We start from the raw sequence: 17522 nt of genomic DNA on the forward strand, positions 1-17522 counted from the left end.
ATGTGAGAATGAAGGTGGCGAAGTCATGCCCATTGATGAGCGTTCAGGTTTGCAGGTGTCGTGTAAAGCAAAGGATGGATCCTACTGATCAGGATGGAAATCCCAGCTATGCCTGGACCTGGTATCAATAATTCCTCAACTCACTTTTACTGACTAGTATAGTAGATGTAAGGGTCGAATCCCACAGAGATAAATGTGCTTTGGAAATTGTGGTGTTATTATGTAAGGATTGGTTAGCTACCACGCTTGGGTTGAGATTCTACCTAGACAAGAATTAAAGATGGTACTCTACTGACTAGGATGGGTGAAAGATGTTCGACATGTAGCTGTGTACGTGAGAGTAGGGAACATGGGTTTCAGGAAATATGTGGAAGGTACTGGGTTACTATTAATGGCTAAACGGAATATCAGAGAATAAGTGGTAGTTGGGTGGCTATTCTGACAGATCTGTAGGGTACCAGGAGAAAAAGTAGAGAAAAGTAAAGGACAAAAGTAAAAAGTAACTAAAAAGTAAAAGTGGTCCCAAATTTAGATATGGACATTGTCTTCTCCAACAAGTATGAACACAAATAAAACAACTCAGATTCCATGAACGAGAATTTCAGGTTAACAAACTCCACAAAAATAGATCTACAATCTAAACTCCAAATCAAAATATTAAACTAACGAAACTGAAATTACGCTTACTGGGTAACATGCAAGGTGGCAGAAATCACATAGACTAGGCTTTCAAACTTAACCATTTCGGATCTAAAATCTAACAGCTATCTAAATTCATGAACTCAGATTTATCAATGCGGAAATGAAAACATGCTCGCAACACTTGGACATTACAGTAACAACTAGATCTACACTATCTAGGCAGACAGAAACAAAATCAAACTGGAACCGATGCACAAAAACGACTTCATATCATAAAAACGTTTGGATCACAACTAAGACTTCAAAGTAAGCAAATATTGAAAATGTAACCGATCCAACGTAAGAAAACAAAGTGCGATTAACTAAGAAAGCAAATAAAGATTGTTTTGCCACTCCGGGCGATGGAACTGCTGACACTACACAACTCGCTGACTGGAATGAGAGAAGGCGGAACTCCGACGAACTGATAAAACTCTCAGGTGACCATGGTTGTGGCGAGGAACGAGAATATGAAAGACTAGGCTGAAGGACTGATCTGCCGAGAGAGAACTACTCTAACTAAGAGTGGTTTTCCTTAAGTTGATTCCCTATGATCGATGATGATTTCCTCTCTCCAAGTGGCTTCCTTTTATAGGGAGGCCTGCCCTTGATTTTTAGGGTAGACTCTCTTAGCGAAATGACTCTTTTGCTCTTACTTGTGGCTGATCTTCCCAGCAATCCTTCTTCTCCATCTCGAGCCTTTTTGGCATGCATACTGGTCAGTATAGCAACATTCTGATGCCCTTTTCACCTGAGTTATCCGATACCTTTCCTTCTGACTGGAACCCTTTCCCTGCACACTTTAGCAACTGTTTTGCAGATATATTCCAATTATGCACGTTATACTGACCAGTAACCAAGGCCTAGAATATGACTTATCAAACTGCTCACACTTACCACATGCTTGTCCTCAAGCGTGAAGAACAAACAAAAAGAAATAAGTCGAATTCTAGCCTGGTTACTCCCCTGACCGACCCTATCCTAAACTAGACTCTAAATCATAACGCAAAGAAAAACACAAAAACAACACAAACACACATAAACGGACACAAGAAACACTTAAACACATTAATCGGGCTATATTTTCAACCATCCCTCCCCTTGGGATCAGGTTCAATCCGGCCTTAGACAGCCTTGAACTTCCGCCGCCATCCTTTTCCTTCCTAGTCAGTATATTCGCGCGTCAAGATCACCCAAACTCTCGGCCAAACACTAGATTCGCTCAGTCACTCATTCCTCACCAGGGATGTTAGGACTGTATTCTCTCATAATGTTGAACCACAGATGCTTCGGACTTAGATTTCATGTGCGGCTGTTGAAGGTCTTTAAGGCTTGTAACGGGGCTTTGGTTTGTAGTGTCTGGGGTGGTTGTCCCTAAGGCTCTAAGGTTCAAAAACTACTACTTTATTTCGATGTGGGGGAACTGTGTGCACTTGGGGCTCTTGGTTGTTGCTCCCTTCGGCCGGCGTTTCTGACTTTGACTTCCAACTAGTCAGTAGCTTCTTGTGGCTTTGCCACCCTTATTCCTTCTTATATTTTGTGGTCAAGTGTTTTCGTCCATTTTTTTCATATTCTTTCTCCCTTCTTTTTGTGGCTTCGCCACCCTTATTCCTTCTTATTTTTTTGGACCTGGAATGACTCCCTGGTCGATTTTCTCCTTGTCTCTCACTTTCTTTCTCCAGTTGGTTTCTTACTTGTATGTCCTTCTGGCCAGTCGCCTCCTTGCTTTATGCCTTGCACACACACAGTCCCAGTGGCTAGTGGGTTATATCTGGGTATATACGGCTAGAAAGTGGGGTTCTAAGGGCTTCCTACTGCCTTCAGTCTTGCTACACGCGGTCACTTTACCCTAGGCATCTTGTAGTAGGCACTCTTTTCTATTCTGAATTGGTGGAAAATGGTTCCACTTTAGGCTTTTAACTCACATTTTAAGAGGGCTTTAGTGTTTGGCTCTAAAGATGGGCTTTTCTCTCATACTCGCATCATCTATACTGACTAGGAGATACTAAGGGGGGTGGTTTCCATTTTCCAGCATGCCTTATCTCCTTTAATTCCCCTCACCGTCAGCTCGAGACAGTTGAGTTTTTAAGCCCAATCAACACGTATAACAGACCTAAAAACTAGACCTAGAAAGACACTAACACAAACACTAAACACAATATATACATATGTCGTACTGGCCATTGCATTCCCCCTCCCACTTCACAAGTGTCTGCCCTCAGATAAGGCTGTGAAGTGGAAAAGGTAATGGCTAGTATGACTGACACACAAACATACCAAACAAGAAAACACATGTTGTTTCTAAAAACTTCTCACACTTAGACTATATAATAGGCTAAGTGGGAGAATTTAAAACCTAACAGAACCCAACAAACACACACACATATGTACAAAAACTCATCACACTTAGGCTACGCAGTAGGCTAAGTGTGAGCTAACATGCACTCAAAAATAAAACACGTAAACAAAAACACATGCAACAAAATAGCAAACCCTTAACTTCTCACACTTAGACTATTGAATAGGCTAAGTGGTATGAATGGGGTTTGCTCACATACTACACAGCTTATACTACCTAAAAGCACTAGAAAAACAAATAAAATACGAAAACTAAAACAAAAAAGAAAAAGAAAACTAACTGGTCAGGTGGGGTGGTGGTCACATGTTTCTCCTGCTCCTCCGCGGGGCAGGGGCAGGTGGTTCTTCTGACTCCTCTCTCTCGGATTCAGATTCACTTCCCTCAGATTCTGCCAGTTCCACGGCACCTTTTTCCTCAGTCGCTTCCGCTTCTGTCTCGGTTACTTCTGGTTTATCAGTCTGGCCTCCGTGGCCACTCGTTCCAACTCCTCGTACTAACTTCCCTGCCACTAACTTCTTCTGAATTCCTTCCATTACACTTGTCAGGCGAGTCAACTCCACCCTAGCTTGCCGATTTTCCTCTGCTAGCTCTTCCACTGCTTTCTCCAATCTCTCTTGCCTCTGCGCTTGAGCTTGTGTTCCCTGGCTTGCTGCAGCTCTTCTAGCTGGAATAGCTTCTTCTCCCATAGTTTAGAAACGCGGTACTCCCTACCTCATGTAAAGAGTATTCGTTCGGACAAAGAATGGTGTATCAAACAGACCAGGGGGTCCACCATGATTAGGGGGGATAAGCCTTCAGCTTCCGAGATGATGATGTTGTTTCTTACGAATGCTCCCAAGATATGACAGAGGGAGAGGTTTCTCGCAGGATGGGTGGCAATGAGATGGCACTGGTAAGCTGTCCAGAATCCCAAATGTATTTTCCTCCCGCGCTTGGCGCACCAAAGGAGATATAGCTCTGTCATTAATGTTCGGACGACTGAATTCGATTGCCCCAGCAAGTTGAAATCCAGGTGAAGTTGTACCAGGCGTAAGATTGGGTTGTTGAAGTGGATGGAGCGAGAGATAGTGGATGCAAACTGCCCAGCAGTCGGGTGAGTTAATTCCTTCCATGCCTCCTGGGGCTCGAAACGTACGTGCCTACGGGGAATTCCCCGTTCCCTGCTTCTCCACTCTTGCCCTATGGCTTCCTCCAAGCTACACATCCCCAATCTTACTGTCCACTCTATCAAACTCATGCTTATCTCCCCTCCAAACAATCTAAAGCTTATAGAATCCTCGTCCAAGTCTGTGGTGACCCTAAATCTGAATGTAGTAAAGAATTCCTTCGCTAGCCTAACAGGGATATTTAGATCCCTATTCTCCAATAACCACTCGAATCCTAACGCACAAACATAAGATAGAAAAGATTCACGGGCATCTAACTCATCGAGGGAAGGAAAATGGAGTACCTTTCCACACTTAATTTGCTTACTCCAGTCATCCTTATCCTTGAAAGCATCTTGTAGCTTTTTGGAGTCAAACAGCTTCATCTCCTCCACCAGCTCATCAGTGAGCTCCACTGTCCAACGTCTATACTTCAATCTCTCCACCTGGGGATGTACTAGTTCCCGATGGTTCAGTGGAAGCTGCTGTTCACTATACACTTCATCCTCCAGAGAGACGTCGCTATCGGATGTCTCCTCTTCACTAGCAGCATAGTCACTGTCGTTTGTCTCCTGACGGTGCGGTGGGGTTCTCTGAACTGGGTCTGTGATGACGATGCCTATGTTCACTATGCGCTGCTTCTTGGTGCTTGGCTTTCTCTTAACAGGGGCTTTCCCCTTTCGTTTCCTCTCTTCTTGGTATCTGACCTCATCACGATTATCCTCGTCTTCCGGTTTCTTCTCAGCTTGTGTTGAAGGCTTGTCCTGGGCAATAGGGCGGGTCTCCACGCGGGTATGTGTACTATCATCTCTTGGTTCGACGTGACTTACTGACTCAGATGCGAGGTCCAGACCCTCAACCATCTGCTCAGTCTCATCTATCTGGTCACTCGGCGTTGGTGAGACCACTTTAGTTTCCCTCAGAGTATCCTCCAGGTTAGTAACCGGTAAGGACTCATCCCCAGGTTTTGTAGGAGTAGTCCTGTCCTCTTCACTTAAAACTTCAACTGGATCTGCTTCTGTGTTCGCCTTCATCTTGCTGGATGTCCATTTTCCTAGGCATCTCTGCGATACTCTCTTCGGTTTTGGTCGTACTGCCTTGGGATCATCCCTCAACACCTGTTTCCTTTTGACCTCTTTCGGTTTCAACACTGGAGGTGCCACTGATCCTGGTACCTCTGTTCTTGCTACTGTCTCCTCCTGATCAATATGCGCATCACTCTTCCCTGCGTCTGGCTGGGGAGTCACTGACTGTGGTACTTGTCCTCCGGTTTACCTCTCTTCCACCTCTTCTTCTGGCTGATGGGCAGGGCCTTATGGGTCGTTCCTTGTACTAGCTTCTCCACCCTCTCTTGCTACCTCCGATGAATCTTCATCTTCCTCACGGGTTACCTCCTTCAACATCGCCTCGAACTCCTCATCCGTCATAAGGCCTTGCTTTCTGGCCGTTTCATTTAAATCTATTTCTTTCCTCGCTATTTCTTGGGGAACGGTTTCCGCCACCGGCGTTCTTTGTGCTTCATCTCCTCCCTCCTGGCTCTTCTGCTCTTTCCTTCTCCTCTCGTCATGTTCCCCTGGGTCAGAGTAGTAATAGGCGGAGATAGGGTCAACATCTATCGAGTCGTTTTGTTGTTGAGTCGGGGAGGGTTCTGAGGGTTCTGATGGTGCGGTTGCCGAGGGAGATTCCTGTTCTGGAGTAGTTGTTGAGGAGGTCGGAATGGAGGTGGGTGGTTGTACTGTGGGTTGCACATTCGATTTTGCTGCAGGTACTGCCAGGGCTTCTCCGGTCATGCTCCATTTGCCTTCGATTCGGCTAAAACCGGCCAACTCAGCCGCCCAATCTCGATTCGGGTCTTGCTGTCTGAGGAACTCCGTCATTACGTCCAAAGAAACCATCGCCGGAGCCTGAGGTATCGGCTCCTTTGGTTGCGGGTTCGGCTGCCGCTCTCCCAATGCTGGTTGATGAATTTTATGTTCTTCTCCCACTTAGCCCACCTTGTGGTCTAAGTGTGAGATGTTTCTGTGTAATCAATGGTGGCCTATGCCTCATGTGAAAATTTCTGTTTATGCTCCTGCTAAAATGTTTGCATGTTCCTGCCTGTGTTTATGTACTTTTCTCCTACTTAGTCCAGTGTCTGGTCTAAGTGTGAGAAGTTTATCTGTTTTCCTTGCTACTATGTTTGTGTACGCTCTGTTTTTCTCACACTTAGCCCATTGCATGGTCTAAGTGTAAGAAGTTATTTTCTGTTTTTGACACTAACCACCCTGTTTTCCACTTCATCAAGTAATATGAGGACAAGCTGTAATGAAGTGGGAAGGAGGAAAAAATTGGTGTAGTTAGTGTCAAAGCTGTATTTTTTGCTTAGTTAGGAATCTTCTGTTAGTGTTTTGCTTTGTGTGTTTCAGATAAGAACTGGTTTAATAAAATAAAGGCAAGATTCCCTTAGTAAGAGTGATTGAAGAAATGATACATGTTGATTTGTGAGTTTCCCTTCTTTAATATACCAAAATCTGCTTGGAAGATGTAAGGAAGATAGAGGTAGCTTTAATCTAATCCCTCTGTGAAGCCCTCTAAAATGTGAGTTAGAAGCCAAAGTAGAACACTTTTTACTAAAATAAAAAAAATGAGAGGCTGCCATTGATGCGTAGAGGGAAATGACACAAGCTAGTGAGGACTAAAGGCAATAAAAACATCCAGTTTAGCTTAATTCTTTCGAACTAGATGGACCTGCCTCATTGTAAGGGCACCCCCTAGTTACACCTTTTGAGCCTTAACTATGATCATCCCTTGTTTGGAAGCCCTAAGCTTTCATGTCATGTGAACAAGAGGATAGGCTAGGGCAACTTACCGTTTGGGGATAGGAAACAGGTTGTGAAACAGGGGAGTATAAAACAGAGAGTTAGAAATAAAAAAAGGGCAGGAAACATTGTAACCTGACCCAGAAAAAATAGTGAAAGATAGAAAAAGAAAAAAAAAGAAAAAAAATAAAGGGGAGGAAATGATATAACCTGACCCTATAAAAAAGGTTAGAAAAATAAGGCCAAAATAGTCAGTGGTATCTTCGAGATTAAAAGTTTCAGATTGTAAATAGAGAGGTTGTTCTAGTTTTGTCCCTGAGTTCACATGTCCTTCACACTTCTATATACATTATGAACATAGAACCGTTAGGACCCTCTCCTTTATACCCTACAACCCTTGCCCCATTACAACCTAAATAAAGACCTAAAGGAGTTAGCTTCTGTCAATGGAACTCTAGCATCAATGGTATGGCAAAATGAATGAGAGAATGGTCCTAACAATTCTGGTCAGGATTGAGTGACCGAGTGAATACTACAGTTGGAAAGATAGAAGCTATCTTGACAAACAGACAAGCATGATTAGGTAGAAGATGGGAGGGAAAGGAATCTGAGACTGTAGACGATTGGATTGACCTTAAGCTTGTGGGGACGATTGTCAAACAACATAAACCAGTTCTTTCTTTTCTATCTTTTCTCTTGTCAATGTGTTTAGTTTTCTTATGTGTTTTTCCTTTCTAGGTCTTTTTACATATGTGTGTTTGTTTGCTAATTCTGAATAAGAACCATGATTGAAACTTGCCTCTTTTCTTTTTCTTTTCTTTCATACTTGCGGACAAGTATGCGTTAAGTGTGAGTAGTTTGATGAGGCTCGTTTCATGCATGTGTTATGTGGTTAAACTACATCAAATTCTGTAACTAACAACCAATTTTGAGCCAGGTGTGTGTGAAAACTGCCATATTCAGAAGAAGGAACAAATCAGTTGGGCGGACAAACGAATCAAGAAAAGAAGGCCAAAAATTACGGTGTTGAGTTGATCAAGTCAGGAATTAGATGGAGCCAGCAGGAGTTACGTATAGGAGATAGAGCTGTAGACCCCACCACAAATTGTGAAGGGCGGGAATGACATTTCAGAGAGGATGGTACCCTAGGGATCAGAGCCCTACGCCTCTCTATTTAAAGGAAGCCCAATACAAGAAGAAAAGTGAGTCCCAGCCAGTGGCGAAAGGGGGGTCTCATAGGATTTTTTTAGAATATCTTTAGGTATTCACCTCTCTTCTAGGGCTGAAATCAGAGCTCTTTCACTTCATTTTCATGATTCCTGTTGCACACACACACTTGGTCCTAGTCTAGTTTAGTTTAGTTGGTGTTTAGTGGTAGTTCCCTGCACTTTAACTTTCGGTTCTATTATTCCACTCCGAGAAGGGTTGATGAAACAATTTACTGCTTTCGTAGTTTATTTTCAGTTTACTTTTGGTATTGTTGACTCTTTGATATTTTTATATAGTAAATTCGAAGCTATGTTTCCGTTTCCAGTTGGTGTGTTCGGTTTCATGCATGATGTTTCTGATTTGCTTTCGGTTTCCTTTTTATGTTGCATGTCTTAGCTCAAAAATGTCTTGATTGTTTTTATTTGGTCTGATTTGATGTTTTATGTTCGAGAGTTCTTAGGATATTTAGATCTAGTAGTTTATATTTCATTTCTGCATGATTATGGGTTAGTTTCTTGTTTACGTAGTCGTAGCTTAGATCTTAGGAGTAGACTTAATTTTATGTATTGTTATGATGTTTCATCTTCTGTAGATTTTCAGATTTGTTCTTTGTTCTGTTTTCCATGTTGATTTGGTGAAGAAGATGAAGTTGTTAAAAAGTTTTTACTTTATTGTACACTTTTGCAGGGGACTGACATTCCCCGGTTTATGTAGTTTGTCCATTTATGGAAAGTTTAGTTAAGTTGATCAAGTAGATTAGTTAAGCTTTCATGAGTTGATCAGTTTAGTTAGTTTAGTTTCTCAAGTCAAGTAGTTTAACTTAACCCACCCCCTAGAAAGCGTGGCAGCAGCCATCTCCAAGTCGTGTCAAGCAAATAAATGTCAAACGCCTCATCTGTGTGGGATCGATCATTACTTCCCTATACTAGTTAATAGTATTGTGAGTTAAGGTTTTGAGAGCACACTTTTAGCTTTTCTACTCATCTCACTCAAGTTGAATCTAAGTCGAGTTGATTAGCCTGATCTTCCATTGGATCCACTCACTTGCATTTTGCAGGTAGCAGACACGTATAGGCCAGCTGGATCAGTTTAATAATTCAACTTGAGCAAGCCACAACGATAAACTAAGAAGATGAAGAGAGAAGAGTTGAAAGGACAAGATAAACGAGAAAGTCTCTCAGTCGTCCTCGTCTTCCTCTTCATTCTCATCCTCGTTGTCTTCCTCATCCTCGTCCTCGTCTTGCGCCTCTTCTTCGGATGATAGTTGTATGACGTCCGTCAGGGGCTCGACTTTTACATTGTCCATTCTGAACATAATGGAGAGGTCATTAAACAGAGGCTCATCGCGGTAGTAGTAGGCTCCCACAAATGGATTTTCCTGAGACATACATAACAACCTAAATCTAATATACATAACAAGCACTAATGACACATACCAAAATCCCCAAATGGAACATACCTCCATCAACACTGTCCAGACTTCGTCAGTCGCGTTGATGAACTTCTCGGCCATTACCCACTGTGTTTCATTGTCGGAATGCACCCCTAACTACTACCTTCTGATTTACTTTGGTCTTCGGCGCGACAGCCAAGCGGGTGAAGATGAAGCACATTAGCTGCCATGTGGAGAACCCCGTGGGGGGTTCATTCCATAGGGCTTGAAAGTTTGCTTGTTTTTCTGAGCCGAATGCATTGTTGTTGATAGTCTATCGGACACAACACCATAGTTGATGAACACGTTTCGATGTGCCGTTTTCTCTTGATTAAAGGCATGGGAATTCACCTCCTCATCTTCCTCTTCATTCTCATCATCGTTGTTTTCCTCATCCTCATCCTTGTCCTGCGCCTCTTCTTCGGATGATAGTTGTATAACGTCCGTCGGGGGCTCGACTTTTACATTATCCATTCTGAACATAATGGAGAGGACATTAAACAGAGGCTCATCACAGTAGTAGTAGGCTCCTGCAAATGTTTTTTTCTGAGACATACATAACAACCCAAATCTAATACTCCCTCTGTTCCCAAAAAGTATGAACTTTGGGTTCGACACAGGTTTAATGCATTATTGGTAAAGTAAGAGAGAGATAGATAGAGAAAGTTTATTAAGTATTGTTAGTGGAGAATGGGTCTCACCTTATTAGAGAGAAGAGAGTTTCCAAAATTAGAATGTTCATACTCTTTGGGGACGGACGAAAAAAGAAATAGTGCATACTCTTTAGGGACGAAGGGAGTATACATAACAAGCACTAATGACACATACCAAAATCCTCAAATGGAACATACCTCCATCAGCACTGTCCAAACTTCGTCAGTCGCATTGACGAACTTCTAGGCCATTACCCACTGTGTTTTATTGCCGGTGACACCTCATATGTGTAATATCGTGCCTTCTACAACCGAAGACGTTGTTTGAGTTCCGACAGGGTGAAGTGCTTTCTCGACTTTGCATTCATTTCTTCAAACAAATTCTTCCTAAAGACTCTTGGTAAGGAAAGTATAGGCCAACTCATACCATCAGCAAGGCGGACCATGATCGATGCGAATAGTGAGTCCAGTTCCCACATCCATGGATGCTTGTACAGATACCTCTCCTCATCGGTATTTTCGGCAACAAATGAGGGTAGTGTATTTTTGTGACATGCAATATGGTGTTTGACTACACTTTCGGATGATCTTAAAGAGGATTTAGCATTAATTTGATTGACATGTACCAACCTTATTTACACCCCCAATTGACTTCTTCAACTACCGAGTTACTTTATTCTCAGCTCTTTTCATACAAAATCTAATGAAGTGGACAATTGGGGAGATGGTAGGATGAAATAAATAGATGGTGGGTGGGGAAATAATAATTATTGCAGCCCATGAATGATTACCCTCTAACCCTAACACATCTTGAATATATTGAAACACAAATCGGCGCCTACCTCCTTAAATCCTCACACACACCTCTCTTAGCAGACGCCTCTGCTCTCTAACCCTCAATCGTCATGCCTGGGAGACGACCGGACATTGACCCACGTCGATATCCTTGATTCTCGAAGCAATACTTCGTTGTGCATTATGCAAATACCATGGTAAGTTTTTCATATTGCAGGGGATTATTGCTACATTCGGTTTTCCACATTTTTAAGTTGGAGTTATTTTGTTTTATGTAAGCGTCTATTTTCGGAGTGGGTAACCCGACACGATGAGTTATTACCCGAGCAATGTTACGTGGAGTTGCCTAATGGTGTAAGATGGCCTGTATAAATGAAGGAGAGACCTTGTGGTTTGTATTTCGAAAATGGGTGGGCTGACTTTGTTTACAGAGCACATCTCTGTAATGGTGACACCTAAATCTCATCTATGTTGGCAATGGGGTGTTTCACTTAGACCGATATAACTTAATGTCTGGATGCATCCTAAATCTTGATTTCGAACGTGAGTTGTTGCTTTTTTGGTATATCTTGAGGTCAATCTTGATTTTGATATGGGAGGTTTCAACTATTGGATAGGTGGTGGTGCTGTTGAGGACTCGGAACATGAGGCGGACATTGATTCGATTGTCGATTGGTATCTGTCAGACTAGGAAGATGACTATATCGAAGGGACAGACACGGAGCTTGAGATAACTACCGGTGTTGCATTTCCAACCTTTGTCGGTGTTCAAATCTCATCGTATTTTTAATTTCCGTGCAATATAATTATATATACAAAATACCAAGTCAAAATAAATCCAGAAGTTTACATAATGAGGAAACAAGGTTCACACGGTACTCTAAATAACATAAAACAACCCCTAAATCATGCCTAAAAAATCTTCCCAATCATAATACCAAGCAAGACAAGTACAATTATGAACCCGAATACTATGATGCATACGAGCTCAAGCTATTTCTTGATCAACTCACAAACAATGCACATTGTATCCTTTGTAGTTTCTGATTGGTAGAGTTCACCAATGTCAGGTGTAAAGGTGGTGGTCGATTGATGATTGTCTCCTTTACCAGATGCATGAAGGTGTTCATCACACCATATGAATGAACTCGGGTGTTTGTCACCAATAGGGCACTTGTAGTAGTACCGTCCAGGATGCTTTTCAGCTTGGCCGGCACAGCAAACCTCCATTTTCCCCTTGCCATACAAGCACACCGGGATGTTGTCCATCTTTGATCATTGTCGGTTTAGTGTACTGAAAAGTTAACGACAAAGTATATGGAATCATCACAACAAAAAGTAGGTAAAAAGTAATACATCATGCACTCACCGGAAGTCTACAATCCAAATATAAGAACACACAAATCAAGATAAAATGAGAAAACAAAACTAATTCCTTCATCTATTCAGCCGCATTTCTTGAGCTATTTCATGCCTTTTTATGCCACTTATTTGATGGCTCAACAAATTCAACAAATTCAGCAGGACCGTTGTCGTCTTGAAGAATCACCCCGAGGCTGTCATCGTCTATTTCAACTTCAATTGGATCTATTTCCATCTCACGACGTATGAAGTTATGCAACATAAACCAAGCCATTATTAGACGAATCTGCATTTTAATTGGATAAGAGAATACACGCTGGAGGATCCTCGAACGCATCTTTAGTACGACAAACACCCTCTCAATTACATTCATTGCTTTCGAGTGGCGCATATTGAACAACTCGATAGCATTTTGTAGGGCGTCAGTGCCTGGAGCCCATTCCATCAGATGATAGCGAACTCCTCTGTAAGGTTTCAAGAACCCTTCACTATTCGTGTAGCCATTATCACGCCAGTAATAACACCCTGCATACCGAAGATAATGATGAGTTAGGAAGAATGCTTATACACGATAAAATGGGTTGAATATGTGTAATAGAGATAACCTTTTGGAACCTTCAAACCGTTAACCCGAGTCACAGCATCCCTCAAAACTCGAGAGTCACCTGCCGAACCCTCCCATCCAAGTAAAACATAGACAAATTGCATGTTCCGATCACAAACCACAAGGGTGTTTGTCGATATTTGCTCCTTCTTAGAACGAAACTGTGGTTTGTATGTATTACTTACTAAGAAGTTAATGTGTGTACCATCCAACGCACCGAGGTAGCCCTATAAAAATACACACATGTAAAATTTCAAAAGAACAAATTTCAGAGCAAATAATGGATCAATATACACATTGCTAGAAGGAAAACGTTACCTTAAACCATTTCCACCTATGGTCCTTGCAATCATCCAACACTGGAGCTGGCATGGCCAGCAGAACTTCATGGAGGTTCAAAACAACACCCAACACTTGGTGCATATACAAAGAAATGGTGGCTCCAGATCTCCAGAATTCAAAACCTGCCTTCTGATTTTTCTTTTAGTGAGCTAGGACACCGACGAATATAGCAACTTGTTCTTCCACTGCGAGGGATTTACCCATACGCAACCAACCCCTCTTTTTTAAAAGGTAGCATACGTGCCCGATGGTATTAGGGTCCATTTGCAAATTAGCAATGCAATATGCATCACTGAAGTGACGGAACCGATCAATGTGATCCAGTTGTACTAGTGTCCTACTAATCACACTATAGTTTCGCGCCCATTCAAGAAGCGTAAGTCGTGAACAGCGACAACGAGTGCTTATGTACCTATGAACAAGAATGGTTGACTCTGTGAGATATATGTGCAATATGTCTTCAAGAAGCATATAGATCCGACAGTAATATAAAGAAGGATCTGTCATCTGATGTGGAACAAAAAGGTAAACAAATGTATTTTTGGTTGAAGAGGTTTGAGGTTCTCCAAGAACGCAAAACAACGTCAATTGGACCTGCGGAATTTGGGCAACATAGTTCATTGAAATACACATGTACATATGAGACGGCAGACAGAAGAATGAATTAGATTGGATCAGATGAGAGATTCAAATGATTTAAATGCACTAAACTTTCATAGATCGACAACGATTCCCGCATGTACATATACCTAAACCGCTCCTTTCAGCTACAACGAAGTGGCACGGCGCTGCAAACTGTCAACCATTTCGCAACACAGAGGCAAGGTTTAAATCGAAAAAAATAAAAAATTTGATATCGATTTAGATGGGGAATGTCGACTTCGCACCACTGAATAGTTGATCGAAGTTGTGAAGTCTTTGTCAAACCACGGCGGCGACTTAATTTTTGGAATCGTCTCCTCGTCGACCTTCCCAGACGGAAGTGATTTTGCCCTAATTTTAGTCGACAGATGAGTGAGTAATGAGGTGGAAAGGTGGGGCAAATGTGTAAAATCAAGTCCATTTCTTGGTGGAGAGCCCAATGTACAAACAAATCTTACTTATTGTCCAAGATTTCAATTCTTGCCCATTTAGTATGAACAGGGCGGGCCACTGCCCAATTCTAAGGCTTCTTCCAATTAATTAGTGGAAGGTGAACAATTATAATTCCCCCAATTGGGCCAAGAATTGCCCGATTCTTGGAAATTGAACACGCACTCCATGAAGATGAACCAAAAAATAAGAACGAAACTAGTGAAGACTCGACTGCAGATAGAGCGTGAAAAACTGGAAAAGCCCTCTATGAAGATGTACCAAAAATGTTGATTCAGTTGTTGGACAAAGAGCACTTGTCCCCAGAAGATCGAGAGATGAAACGCTGACTAATGGAGATTGCGTTTGGAAAATGAATTATTTTAGTTTGATATGAGTTTGGTGTGACAATAAGTTATGTAATACTCTCTCCGTACGTAAATAGGAGTCTCGTTTTTCCATTTTAGTCCATCTGCGAATAGGAGTCCCGTCTCAAAATGACCATAAATGGTAAAGAGACCCCACATTACACTAACTCCTTCCGCTCACATATCATTTAAAACTAATATATATAAGTGGGACACATATTCCACTAACTTTCTTCCTCCCACTTTTTTTAACATTTCTTAAAACTCTTACCGAAAGAAAATGAGACTCTTATTCGTGGACGGATGGAGTATTAGTTTGGTGTGACATTAGTTTAAGTAATATTTGTTTGGCATGCCTTTAATTATGTAATGTTAGTTTTGTGTGATCTTGATTTGCTTATGTTGGTGTGATCTTTGTTTGTACTTTATGTAATATAAATTTGTACTTCCTCCGTCCCATAATAGATGTCACACTTTCCTTTTTAGTTTGTCCCACAGAAGATGTCACATTTCCTTTTTGGAAAAAACTCCCTCTCACATTAATATAAATATATTATTTTCTCTCTCCACCTAACACACAAAATAACAACTCCTAAAATCCCGTGTCATTTCCCAAGTGTGTCATCTATTATGGGATGGAGGGAGTATAATATTAAGTTTGTGTGATATAAATTGGCGTCACATGGATTTTTCAGCAAAAGCAATTGAGATGTCACAAACATTATTACTTTATCACATGCATTTGTAGATATGATTTTCGTGACGCATGCATTTTCCTATAAAAGTAATTGAGAAGTCACAAGCATCATTTCTTTATAACATGCATTTGCGAATATAAGTTTTGTTGTTGCATGCATTTTTCTGCAAAAGTAATTGAAATGTCAGAAACATCAGTACTTTATCACATGTATTTGCATATATAAATTTGGTCACATGCATTTTCCATTTTCCTGCAAAAGTAATTGAGATTTCACAAGCATCGATTCTTTATTGCATGCATTTGCAGATATGATTTTGGTGCTACACGCATTATCTTACAAAAGTTTTTGAAATGGCATATGCATCACCGCAGGTGTCTATCACATGTTTTGGTGAAAATATGATTTCTGTATTGCATGCATTATCCTGCAAAAATTATTGATATGTCACATTCTTTGCTGCAAGTGCGTCTCACATTTTTATATTTAGTTTATAAATAGATGGTGGAAATTTTTGAAAATCACACCAACTACTCATTCCACTTCCAAAGAAATGTCTTCCAGTGAAAACTCATTACTTTCATCATATTCTAGTTCCGATGATTCAAATACCATAACACTCAATCAATGGGAGGAACGAGTTTCTCAACAAAATCATCAAATCTATACAATTGTTGAGAACATGTTATCCATCAATCTCAATCTAACTGTAGGGGCTCAAGCTTCTACAGTCAGAAAAATGTATTGTGAAAGGCAACGTGAGATTGGTGCTGAGCGTTTGATCAATGACTACTTTGGTCCTAACCCGACATACTGACCAGAGGTCTTTCGACGCCGATTTCGCATGCACAAATCCGTATTCCTTCGGATAGTAGAAGTTGTCACTGCTAATGATGAGTATTTTCAAGAGAGTCGTGATGCTATAGGGAGACAAAGTTTGTCATCATTTCAGAAATGTATAGAAGTTATGCGGGTGTTGGCGTATGGGACATCATCCGATATTGTTGATGAATATTTGCAGATGAGTTCAACGGTGACGAGAGATTCTCTAATACATTTTGTTGAAGGTGTTATTTCATGTTTTGGTGCCACATATCTTAGAAGACCTACTGAACAAGATCTGGCTAGACTTCTATATGTAGCAGATCAATATGGTTTTCCAGGCATGATTGGGAATATAGACTGCAAGCATTGGGAATGGAAGATTGTCCTAATGCATGGAGTGAACAATATACATGGAGGAGTGGAAAACCAACGATCATTTTGGAAGTTGTTGCATTATACGACTTGTGGATATGACATGCATTCTTTGGAACTTCAGGTTCGTGCAATGATATTAATGTACTCCATAGGTCTCTTGTTTTTTATGATGTCTTAGAAGGTCGAGCACCATATGTTAATTACATAGTAAATGGTCATCCGTATAATAGGGCATATTATCTTACTGATGGCATATACCCTACATGGGTTGCATTTGTCAAGTTAATCACTTCTCCACAAACTCAAAATCATAAGTTGTTAGCTCAATTCCAAGAGTCTATCAGAAAAGATGTTGAGCGAGTATCTAGAGTCCTACGCATTTTTGCGAAGGCCATGCCTTGTCTGGGACAAGATGTTGATGGGAAAAATTATGATTGCTTGTATCATCATGCATAATATGATAGTAGAAGATGAACATGATACATATCAAATTAATATGATCCTACTGAATTTTTTGAAGATACACCTATAAGAGCACAAGAAGGAAATGCTTAAGCTTTTTGCTACTCTGCTCAACGGATCGAGAGTTTGTTTTCTTATATAACAAATCGAGATCAACTCCGCAATAGAGAAGCTCATATTGCCCTTCGAGATGATTTGATTTAGCACATGTCACGCTCGGCCTTTCTAAGGATAGAAAGAAGTTGATCGCGACTAGTGGGGGGTTAAAGAAGCGGAGAAGAAGGGGGGAAACAATTTGTATAATTGGATTTAGCTCGAAATCATAGAAATAACTTGAATAAAA

The 17522-nt window shown here is 41.1% G+C and overlaps 1 protein-coding gene and 1 long non-coding RNA gene across 7 annotated transcripts; one reads left to right on the top strand and one right to left on the bottom strand.

Moving 5' to 3' along the window:
* The first annotated feature begins 11069 nt into the window (after positions 1-11069).
* LOC121766558 lies at positions 11070-11905 on the top strand. The gene is made up of 3 exons (XR_006043031.1): positions 11070-11269; positions 11352-11615; positions 11690-11905. It is a non-coding gene; the product is annotated as an uncharacterized LOC121766558 (long non-coding RNA).
* Positions 11906-14374, bottom strand: LOC121766557. 6 transcript variants are annotated; one of them, XR_006043030.1, is made up of 5 exons: positions 14130-14367; positions 13357-13792; positions 13040-13265; positions 12442-12959; positions 11906-12366 (listed from the first exon to the last, which is right to left on the bottom strand). XR_006043030.1 is itself a non-coding variant. In XM_042162824.1 (5 exons), exons 3-5 carry the CDS (start codon positions 13459-13461, stop codon positions 12541-12543), a joined length of 750 nt encoding a protein of 249 aa, XP_042018758.1. In that variant the 5' UTR covers positions 13462-13792; positions 14130-14175; positions 14268-14374; the 3' UTR covers positions 12375-12540. The 6 variants fall into 6 exon arrangements, 5 of the variants coding, with proteins under 5 accessions (XP_042018758.1, XP_042018760.1, XP_042018759.1 ...); XM_042162824.1 differs by lacking the exon at positions 11906-12366 and having other exon boundaries at positions 12375-12959; positions 14130-14175; positions 14268-14374; XM_042162826.1 differs by lacking the exon at positions 11906-12366 and having other exon boundaries at positions 12375-12959; positions 13357-13974; positions 14130-14175; positions 14268-14374.
* Between the last annotated feature and the right edge of the window lie 3148 nt (positions 14375-17522).

This window comes from Salvia splendens, chromosome 15 (genome assembly GCF_004379255.2).
Source record: "Salvia splendens isolate huo1 chromosome 15, SspV2, whole genome shotgun sequence".
Classification (NCBI taxonomy): domain Eukaryota; kingdom Viridiplantae; phylum Streptophyta; class Magnoliopsida; order Lamiales; family Lamiaceae; genus Salvia; species Salvia splendens.